Below are 12,106 nucleotides of genomic sequence, written 5' to 3' on the forward strand. Positions count from 1 at the left end.
TTTGGGAATTTATTATTTGTTACCATATACAGCCTAAAAAAATTTTATTAAATTAAAGTTGTTTCCTATCTGAGATAATTGTGGTACATTCCTCTTTGGAATGTCAATAATTAGTATCAGGAAACCAATAAAAAATTGAACCAATACATTATATCTTAGATGTACACTACATCTTTTTCCTTTTCAAAAACACTGATTAGAATTTTCTGCTGTAAGAAAGAAACCAGGAAAAGTTCTACACCCTAAAGAAAAGAAATCAGTGCATGAAAACATGTTTTAGCTTCCCTAAACAAACACTGACACACCCTGTGGTCAATGATTTGTGCTCAAAGAGCCACTCTAAACCTCACTTCTGAAGCAACTGCTGTAGTTGACTGCATTCTCTCCCTTCCCCCCCTCCCTTATTATTCTGCTTTTGTCTTGTACGATCATCTAATTAGTTGTTCATCATCGACTAATACCTCCTTTGCCCACTGCACAAATGGAATCCTGCAGCCCATCTTTCTTAGAAAGAAATTACATTTCACCCACTATTCTCCACTGCGACAGGGCTATGAGAGTAGAGAAAATGTTATTTACACTACCCAGACTTCATGGTCAGCACAATAGCTTCCACAAACACTAACTGCATGTTATCTTTATCTTAGTTTCAATATCGTGTACTTTCATTTTTTACTTCTTGCTTCTTAATTAGAGAGAGCCTGGTGCCCTCATGCAGTGAGTAGATTTATTATTCTAAAAATACGTTACTCAAGTTATTTTACTGAATAATACTTATAAATTCCTAGTATTTATCAACAAGAAAGTGATATTGCAGTAAACAAAAACAAATACAGTGCAATAATTTTACACTTAAAATGCTACTGTTTGTTAAACAGAATGAGAGAGTCTAAGAAAATTTGCTTCCATTTCTTTCAGCCTTATTTCCTTTATTCCTAGCAAAGCCTGCTCTTTTTTTAGGAGCAAGCATTCTGTATCACATGAGGAAAATAACGGACTAATTCAACCCCACAGGGGAAAGAAATAAATATTTTTCATACTATGCAACTTCTGTGACAAGAAAAAAATCTAAATCCCCTCCTCTGGAATTTCTTACTAATTGTTTACAACCTAAGCATTAATTCTGATATAAGCCTTTTTATAATCACCTTTTGATACTTAATGTTTCTCCCCACCATCTATAAAATACTCAGTTTTCTAATAACTTAATTTTGATTTTACATAAAACAACAGCCCCCTAAGAATAAAACGGACACACTTCTAAAAGAAGAGATCATGTAACTATATGCATCATAGACAACATTTTATTACAGTATCTCACAATATTCTGAAATTTGTGATGTTCTTTTGGATTCTCTGATGATTTCTGGAACCCAAACAGGAATTCAGCATGGCAGAAAGACCAGACCATTATCTGAGATTTCAGGGAACAGATTCATTGCTATTTACTTAAACATGTAAGAGCAGAAACATCAGCTAGCAAGTAATGCAACCATACTTTACCTATGCAATAACAAGAACAAAAATATTTCCTTCTTAAAAAAATCTTCCTTTTGCGTATTTTTTTCCCTCACTCATGTCTTACCCAGTTGTGCAGTAAAATCTGGAGGGGCAGGGACAATGCAAAGGAAAGGTGTGAAATCTCAGAATGAGAAGCCCTGGACTATCAGAAGATAAAGGAAGTTTAAAAAGTCGGTTTAGGGTCATTTTCTTACAAAATATTATCCTTAAAATGGCAAATTCTGTCCCTTTATATGTGTATTCAACAAATGCTCCTTAGTGAGGATTTTTCATGCTCTTCCTTGTGAGACTGAGACCTCAGGTCACATATAAGTTAAACATAAACACATGAAACACTCAATGTTCCTTAAAAATACAACAGCCAGCTGACCAGAATGAAGAATCTACCTTCTAATGGTAAATATCCAACCTCTAATTGCTAACTGATGGATGAGATGTAGCAAATAGAAAGCAAAAATAGAACCCATTATACATTTCTAGCTATTGCAAAAAGTAATGGATTTTCAGCTTCCCTTGTGTTATCAGTTATCAGTGAATTCTATCACCACATATATCTGTATTAATATAGCTTACTGACAATATTGACACTGCATTTTTTAAAATACCTAGGTCTACAAAATAATTCTGCATTAACGTGCCAACCAATTTAACTATTACTATCTTTAGTTTAACTCTACATGACATTTTAAAGCATCATCCAAGAAAAACTGAAATACTGAAAGCTCAGATGTCTGAAATAATTGGATATTTTCTCCATTTTATGAAGAACACATAAAAGATTATATTTAAGCACATACTGAATAGGCACCACTAGGGAAACTTTGCAATAAAACGAAAATATCAACCTTATTGAAGCTTTTAACAGACGCTTCAAAGCATTAATATAAAGAACTATGTTTGACTTATCATACTGGATTATCCCTGATGCCATTCAGCTGATATACAGGCTGTGTTCTCTTTAGACATAAAATGGAACCTAAAGGAAATGTCAATTAGGCAAAAATAAAGATGAAATGTAACTGTCTTTTCAAAAGAAAATACAAACATGGAAAGAAAAAGGTAATTTCCCTTTATTTATTTTATATGAAGAAACTTCGATTTGCCATTCAGCATAGGAACAGCATAATCTAATATCCTATACTAAACTGGCCTCTGGGAACATTAATTATTAATATTAGCCTCAGAACAACCACAGTTGAACGAGAACTTTCTTTTCCACTAGTATGAATAGATGCCTTATAATTTAATATTTTAAAAGAAGAGTAGCAAGTGGTAGAGATATTAAGTACTGGAAAATCCCCGTGGCAAACAAAACCTGTCCTAATAGCAGCTGAGTAAAGTACCATGTTATTCCTAAAGAGGCAAAAAAAAAAGCGAAATGAAAAGCAAACAAAAAAGCACCAGAACTTCCATTTCTATCATTAATGTAATAATCATTACATTAGTGTAATACTTTGTGCAGTCTACTGCATGTTTATTTAATACAGTAACATGAAAAAGCCACAATTGAAATATGTATTTCCTACACACTGTGACCACTAACTCCTCTGGTAACGGGACTACTTCGACCACAAATCGGGAATATATGAAAGACAGCACAGTCTTATGGAGACAGAATGACACATAGAGGTTTAGAGTAAACAAAAACTTATTCAGACCTTCCTTATATCACACTCTGGCCATTCAAACCCACACATCTATTACTCTAATTACAAGCCTTATGCAGCCATGGCAAAGCTCAATCTGTGATGCCTAGTTTGCTTTTAATACAGCCTGGGGTGAATTTCAAATAAAGCACACAAGGGGAAGCAGTATCAACCAGTACAACAAATGCACAGCATCCACAAGGAAAAAACTGTATTTCTCCTCCTTTTAAATTCTTTGTTACCACCAGCCATGTCAAAATTCAAAAGCTTAGGGAAACAGATAAAAGATTGGAAGAAAGTTCAATTTTTATTCAAAAGCAACTCTTCACCATAGTTCACAGCCACTTCCATTACAGCACACTTCAAATTCAATATTCACTCTAATTTATTATAATGTGTTTAAAGTATACAATATTCATGGCCTTGCATATTCATGTTTACTGGGGTTTTTTCCTTAATGCTTTCAGATCAGATTCATAGAAGCTCACTAAAGAAAAAAATAATCATGCTGCTCAAATAAGACCTTGGACAACCAGAAGTACTGATTCAGAACTGATCCAACTTTAATTGCAAACATATTTCTCTAGGATCAAACCACACTCACCAATGTGACAGCAGGAAAAAAAAAAAAAAGGATGGAGGGAATCTCTTGAAAATCACTTCTTAAAAGCTAAAACCTGGTATATAATACTCTATAATCTATTCCTATATGGCAAGCTGAGTGAAATGTAGCATTGTTCACCTGCCTCTCCTGGATGACAGCAGCTGGAGTGCACCATATTAGCTATTTTAGGGTTGGAAACATCTCATTTTGAAGAAACAAGGTAGTGTGAAAATGATGACGAATAATTTCCTGCTGCATTTGAAAGCAGTGACACATTTGTCTTGATCAATACTATGGTGTGAAATGCAGTTTTAATAGCCACTGATGAAAAAAGGATCATGGTAGACCAAGTACCCCAACAGCACCTATGCAGAGCTGGCATTAGTGTGATGAAAGGGGAGCAGCACCACTGTTTTGGAAACAACGAATTTATTTTCTTTCTTTGTTTAGCAACAAAGAAAAGCTGGGAGTCCCAAGAGCAGCTCTCTGAACTCAGGTTTCTTTGGAAAGAGTTGGCAGACAGATCCTCACTTACTCCACAACAGAACTGGGAGAATTAGTACCACTTATGACCAACAGAACAAATAAAAAATAATAATGTGTATAAAACTGGCAGTGCTGTAATTGCACAGCATCTTTATAATCTAATAAAGTCAGTGGAAATACTCGTTTTGGTGGAAAAAACCTTTCCAGTTAAGAGGCAACAGAGGAGGTTGTATCAGGCATGTCCATATTAAGAAATAAAACCTCAACACACAGTAATGCGCCAATCAAATTCAAAGTTTGACTAAAAATTATTTTACAGGTGTGGCAGAGTAAATTTTGGTGGCTTTTTTTAAGAACTAACACTATATCTATGTAAAGCGGCCTGCAGAAAGTAATAGTTCTTCATGTAAGTTTCCATTTGTGTTTTTAGCTTTAAACAGAATGGAAGTATTTCTAACATTCATATTGGAAAAAAAATGCTTTGAAACATCATTTTATATAAAGCAGAGACATCACCTTATAAAAAAGGATCAAAACTATGATAATTCACTACATTTATGGGGTGTTTCAACTGTACCACTGACAATAATTCTCTGAAAGATATATTAATTGAAGCACGATCAACAGATATTATCAACACAATAGTACATATTTTCTCATTCAGTCATAAATAAATTTTCTGTGAAAGAAAGCTATAGAAATGGAATCTCACATCATCACTTCATTTTATACATGTAATTCTGAAGGAATTGTAAAAAGATAATTAATAATGGCAAATTAATCCTTGCTCTAAACCTTGGAGAGTTCAGGTGGTTTACTGCCAAAATGACTTTCTTTCATATGACTTTTTTTCAAATGACTTTTCTTCATAAGTCATACACTAGGGGAGAAAATTAGAGAAACTGCAATAAAGGCCTCAGGTATTGCAACTGGCCAGGAGGAAAAGCGATATTCAGAGAAACACGTTGTGCTCAAGGAGCCCAAGCTACTGCATAACAGAACCAAACCAGTTGTTCCACAGAGCATGGGGTCCTGTGGAACCTCCCAAGGGCATGCACCGACAAGTATTTGGCTACTGTCTTCCATGGGATTTAGGTAGACAAATCAAGCAGAGAGGTTGTTACCCCTTCTTAGGAAGGAGACCTGTTCCATTTTGGAGCTAAAGCATCACTCTCCTGCTCCCAGGAGACTTGAATCACTGCTCAAACACACAGAACTGAGCAGCACCTATGATAAATTGAAAAGGATCACTTTTCATCCTTTTGTGGTAGCTGAACTATTGTTCCAGGTAGAAATGGAAGACTTACTAAACTATTTAATATACTTCTTAAGTTCACGGTTATAAAACGGTTCTGACACTTTTTTCCAAAACTCTGTACATTAGCAGTTACCAGACTTGAGAGGGAAAAAACCTCTAATAGCAGAGCAGATCAGCTAAACTAGATTAGAAGCAGGGAAGTAAGTATTTTCCTAGCAATTTATACATAATTAAATTAAATTATACATATCTAATGAAAACTGTAGAAATCCTGAATTAATATCCACAGAATCAGGATTTCATAACATGAAAGTAAACCAGATTTAACACAACACACGGTTTTTAACAGCTACAAAACTAAGGCAAAAAGAAGTAGTAGCAATGACTAAAAGTGGAAGAACTAGACCAGAGAACATGATCATCTTGCCAAGCAACATATACTTATTTCAGAATATTGGAGACTTCCAGAAGATAAATTCATTGACTGAGAGGAAAATTTGACCTGGAACGCAGGGACATTGGTCTCTGTTTTCTCACACTCCTAGTGCATCTTTTGCAAATAAGTCAACCTGGTCTTGTAGAAGACATCCCTACACATCCAATAAAGTCCAATAGAAGTTGCAGCTTCCCTCCTACAGCTCCCCAAGACTGCTTTGAAAATTAAACATAAAGTATGGACAAATGAATTCATCACATGCAAATCAAATACTGGAAAAGAAGGCCACTCACAAATGCTTATTAAACCAACTCAGATTATCACATTTCCATCCTTATCTTCTGTTTCTAATTAACAGAAAAATGGAACTATCTAAACAATAGCATACAGTAAAAATGAAAAGTAAGAAACAATTCTTCAACCTCATGTTAATTAAGTGGAGATGAAATTACTACATTGTTCTGTGCATGTTCAACCACTCTTTTTATTTTTTTAGTAACATCTTTTCATGCAGTTTTTTTTCCCCTGTAAGTGCAGTCATTTCTGCTCTTTAAAGAGAAACAGAGAGCAAAGAACAAGTGATATCTGGATGCTAGAGGTGATGAAAATGTAGATCAAATAATCATTCAATAATCACTTACATGCCAATGTAACCATTTCACCTACTGAAAGAGTAAGTTAAAGTTTAATTCAGACAATAATTTCCAAAATCCAATAAAAATTTGGATAGAATTTTAAAATATAAAGGTTAAATGTAGCTACTGCAGTTACAACTAAAGAGCAATAAACTGATTAGTAGCCCTTGTTACCCTTAGCAGGTAGCTAAATATGTAAGATACTAAATCAGACACTTGAACTACTTAAAAAAAAATACATGGGATTCTGAAAAAATACTGTCTTGGGGTGACTTTATGATGTGTATCCTGTATCGCTGCTCTATGCCCAGAAGTTAATTTTGTGTCTTTCTATGCCTTTAAACTGAGCCCGAGAGTGGGGAGAGAAAAAACGGAGCAAAACTTTTCAAAGCAGTTTTGTTCAAGGACACAGAGATAGAGATGGCTCTCTGCGTTCAGCTGCGGCAGCAGAGCGAGAGAGTGGAGAAGCACCCTGCTTGCTTTTCTTTCAGCCAGTTTCCTAAGTTTTCTTTCCCTCCAGAGAGTTGAACTTTGTTTTCCTGGGACTTCAATTTTTCCCTTCTTCTCTGCTGGACAGTTTCAACATCAGAATACATTGGGAAGACTTTCCATCGAGGTCCTGGCGCTGGAGGTGGGCCCATGACCCAGCTCCAAGGAGGGTGAGAGAGATCTACGGAAGGATTCTGAAATTTTCCAAGGTTTCTCTCAGCAGAGTGGAAGGATTTCTCATTTAGCATTATTATCCCTTTTCCTGTGTGTTTGTTAAAGAAATAGTTTTTATCTCTTTCACTTCCCTCCGAGGAAAAAATTATTTTTTTTTCCCAAACCTGGTGGGGGAGGGCTGGTTGTAACCTGCCTTCTCTCAGAGGATAATTTCCTCCAGATTTGTCCAAAATGGCGCATTGATCAGCAAACTGAATACTGCAGAAAGACAACAGCATGAAGTGAACCAATTTCATTTTACTGCAATCTACATAATAGAAACTATTTCTAATTATACAATAAATACTGATCTTTAAGGAATAGTAATCAAAACCTATGGACCTTTAAACAAATTAGAAGACTTAGGTTTTTTTAACCATTGCTTAGTCCATTGTCTCTAGTTAATTTTCTCACCTCTTTTTTATCTGAGAACCACTTTCAGTAGATGAAGTTTCTGACAAAAAAAGAACAAGTTTAATGTTCTTTTAGAAGACCACCACTCCTTTTACAGATTGGTAAAGCTTCTTCCTACTGTGAATTAAATTGTTCCATTCCCTTTTACCTGCCGTCAACATTAAATTGACACGATTAATCTGTCTTACCTCACCTAAAAACGAGGGAGCAAAGGCCCCCAGATTCCTTGTATGGACCATGCAGCCACATGGTTGTACTTTCAGTGCTTGGGTAAGGAAATTCCAGTGGGGTTCTGAGTCAGAACACCCAAGAACTTGCTCACAGAGCACAAGACAGCTTGACTTTTCCCTGCTTTTCTGGGCTTCTGTGGCAGACAGGGGTTCTAGACTGATGTACCTCCAGCCACTCCCAGGGTATCCAGAAATCCTGGATCAGTGCTCAAATTCCTCAAACAGCGAACAGACCTAGCAAAATTCTATGTATGCTAAGCCTATTTAATTGCAGTTTAGCCTTTGGTCAAACACATTTTAAAACTTCATGAGCTACTTTCCTAGAGTAAGCTAGTTGTTAATCAACTAAGTTGTTAATCAACCTGTACTAGTAACTAAAAATAAAATCAACCAAGGAAACGACCCATAAATTCCTTTATCGTTACTGCAAAAATCACTAAACTTCGCTGGTTGTTCTCCTGATTCTGAGACTTTCATTATGTTTCCCTATCAAATTTAGAAAAATTAGCTCATAAATTAAGTAAGCACATGCTATGGCTAACCACACTAAAAAAAAGAATGTTGTATACTGAAGAAAATAAGGCTGGTAAACTAATACTGGAAATGCATATTTTGATTTATTAACCTGTATGTTTCATGAAAGTAAGAGTTTTCCTGAACACATGGTTTGCTTGCTTGGTTGCACTTTAAAGCTCTGTTTTTATTCAGAATAGGTTTCCTAAAAATTCTGGTTCTTCCTTTAAGGAAAGTGCTAGCTCTCTGATAACCTTCTGTGACAATCTGTGATAATAAACAAATTTCATTAATATTTTGAAAGTTAAAAAGTAAACAAGGGGAAAGAAGTTCTTCTCTCCTTGTACTACAGTACTACAGTATGCATAACCCAGACTGTGTGCATTGGCAAGTCTATGGCACTAACAAAACAGATTTCAGCTCTTTTTCCTGACTTGGGAGTTACACGACACATTTGCACTCAGATTTCTAACTGAAAACACGAAACAATGAAATCTTCATATGGTAAGGCAATACTCCACATATGTTCTCTCTGAAACACATTCTCTAGATCACTATTAGCTTTGTAAACACATCTCCTATTCACCAACCAGCAGTGCACATTTTAGAGATACAGTGAGGCCACATTGTCATCTATAGCAACTAGAACAGTTCTGTCCCACACAGCTGTGCAAGGATACCCTTTTCCAAGAGTTAAAAAAAAAATTCATAAAACTATTTATATTTCAGGCAGCACACTATCATTTAATGACTAAATATTGCATTTTTTTTCAGTAACTGCAATTATGAACTTCAGTTATCTAGCTACTATTTTTATCTTTTGTTTAATTTTCTAAGAACACAAGAGCTTAAACAGGCACTTCAGATTTAACACTGATCTGACTGTTACAGGAATTACTAAGCACTAGAACATTTATGAGGCTAGTGTAAATCACTAATGCTGTTTCTCGCTCTGATTTTTATGCTATTATATCCTTGACAAACAGAGCCAGGCTGAAACACATTCTATCATGACAGAATGCTTACAATCCTTTTCTTGGATTTCCCTAAGGGAATATTACATAGTTTTAGATCATGAGTTAGGGTTTTTTTTCTCTCAGTGTTTCTTATACATCATGATCTTGCAGAATTGTTTTGATTAACTTGACCTGCAGGACTGCAACTGACCCATTCACTGCTGATAAAAATCTAAGAGAAATGCCACTCAGGTCTCTGGTAACAGCATTCACCAGAAAGGTGTTAAATCCCAAATGGACTGATTATGTAAGTGAGGTGTCACACAGTTCACCTACAGATGTTCTACAAGTGGAAGACATCAACATCAGAAATGAAAACTTGTTCTTCATAATTTTTCTATGAAATGGATCATCATTATGTTTACATCTCATATTTCAGGCACAGCACTAAGCAGGGTATATATTGTGCTATTCTGAGAGAACAAAACGAATTCCATCCACTTCAATACAAATGGAGTATAAGCACAGCAGTGGCAGAGTCAAACTGCAGAAGAAACAAGAAAGAGGAATGGTAGGAACAGGAATAAGAAACTCCAACAGCGTAATGCTTGATAATGTTCCATATTTCAGAGAAAGCAGTCCAGGCAATTAATATTTTAACATATAGAACTTTAGCTCTTCTCTATTATCTGAGAAACCAGCGAATTTTCCTGAAGCACACTTCAAACATACCTTAATTTCTCTGTTAGCCTGGCAAGTATTTGTAAATTTCAGACATGACATAAGCCTCACAGACTGCCTCTTGCTATGATTCACTGTCACTGTATGAATCAGGCTCCTTATAATGCATATCATTATGGTGAAAAATAATTTTTAACTTCTATTAATAGCACCAAAACTATAGATACCAAATAGTGTAGTACATATTTTTTACCCAGATGAGTATTTTTGAATTAGACAAGCAATAAGGACCAACTTTCAGAAAAAGTGTATCTTTTTTGAAACCGTGGGGTTCATTCCTGTGATAATAAACACCACACACCTTTAAACATCTTGCATTTCCACTGAGCAAAGGTACAATAATGAGAAAAAAATTTTCCTTACCTATGTATACAATTTTTAGATTCAAGATACGCCATACCAGAGGCAGCATCTAATGAAAATTTCACCAACTGTTTGGTTTTCAGCTCATCCTTCTTTTTTCTTAGGAATGACAGGAAATCACCTCCTAGAAAACGGACAGATAGACAGCGTGACACGACTGACAGGATACTCACATTTATCTCTCATGAGGGGTGCAAGACCGAACACAATGCAGGTTATTAGCTGTTCTCCTCATCCCATCAGTTTAAGGCCAGCCCAAGTAAAAGGAAGGAACTCACCTTTCAAAAATACATTTTCCATTAAATATTAGGAGCTTAAAAGTGAAAACTGCACAGCATGCTTTTGATACACCCAAAGTCTTCACCAGTGCAAATTAGATACCGACTCACTTAAAAACTGTTGACAAAAAAACCTGGTAATCTGTCATACAAATTCTTCTCTAATCACAGAACTATTAATTGTGAATAAAGAGGTTAGGTCCTATTAGCTACATGAAAGTAAGTAATTTTTAATTGATCATTTGCAGCAATTCTTCTCAAATTCTACACTGATGTGTTTGGAGGGGTAAAAACGTGTTTTCTTCTTGGGCAACATTAGCTGGACATTTGACCAAGCAGTGGAAGGTGAACAGTCACTATTGTGCCTTCAGAGACTTCTGCCTAGGAGGAGCAAAGCCATTGTCCTCTTGTCTGAGAAGTGGGAAGGGTCAGCATGGAGGATTTCCAAAAAGCAAATTGTGTTAACAAAAAAATCTTCTGAAAAACTGATTTAATTTAGGACAAAGGTAAGATGGAGGATTATGATACAAACACTGCAAAGCCATGTTCTGATTGATATAAATGTATTAAAGATTTTTCTAAAATATATTTTATTATTCCAGGCAAAGACAAAAAAAATCACAGCAGAGCTTTTCACATCACACAATTATTTGCTAGTGAGTAGACAGTCATTGCTCCAGTACTTGTTTCTTTTCATTTAGGACTGAACTGACTGTGAGGATTTTTTCTTGCAAACTGTTACACAATTTTATATACTGCCTTTTCTTAGCAACAGGAAATTATGGTACATATTAAAAGTTTCATATGTGACTCTTTTTAGGAGGCCATTTATATTTATATTTCACAGCGTAAGAAATAAAATAAGAGAATATTAAAGGAAAAAGTCAGATGTTATGAAGTGTAACTGTAATGCCTTCAGACATTACGTTGGAACTGCCCTTCACTCCCAGACTGGGTAACACACAGATGGGAGAGCAAGAGGTGACTGGATTGCCTCGACTCTAAAGCCAGTTAGAAATACCCTCTGTTTTGCAAACTAGGATTACACACATTACATCTCCAAAGTCTGACAAGAGTGAATCTTGTGATACTGTATTTTAAACTCCAGTGAAGAAGGACAGATCACTACTGCAAACTGGAATGGGTAGTAATCACCTTTTCTTTAATCTGAGAGGTTACTGACATAGTCTGGTAACTGGTAAAAAGTAGGTATTGCCAGCGGGAAGATAAACACTCCAATTAAGTATGTGTCATTTCTTGCACATGTAAACAGAATTATTCTAGTTACAGCACACAGCTAAAAATAATTTCTAAGCAATACCC

General features: G+C 35.5%; 1 protein-coding gene across 3 annotated transcripts in view; it reads right to left on the minus strand.

Annotated features, from left to right (window-relative positions):
• FER (FER tyrosine kinase) overlaps positions 1-12,106 on the minus strand; it is a 161,984-nt gene that overhangs the window by 28,020 nt on the left and 121,858 nt on the right. For all 3 annotated transcript variants that reach the window (XM_048292938.1, XM_048292939.1, XM_048292937.1), the window contains exon 17: positions 10,506-10,629. In XM_048292938.1, the coding sequence (XP_048148895.1) occupies positions 10,506-10,629 (124 nt within the window). The remainder of the gene's footprint in view (positions 1-10,505; positions 10,630-12,106) is intronic.

Source organism: Corvus hawaiiensis, chromosome Z, assembly GCF_020740725.1.
Source record: "Corvus hawaiiensis isolate bCorHaw1 chromosome Z, bCorHaw1.pri.cur, whole genome shotgun sequence".
NCBI lineage: Eukaryota > Metazoa > Chordata > Aves > Passeriformes > Corvidae > Corvus > Corvus hawaiiensis.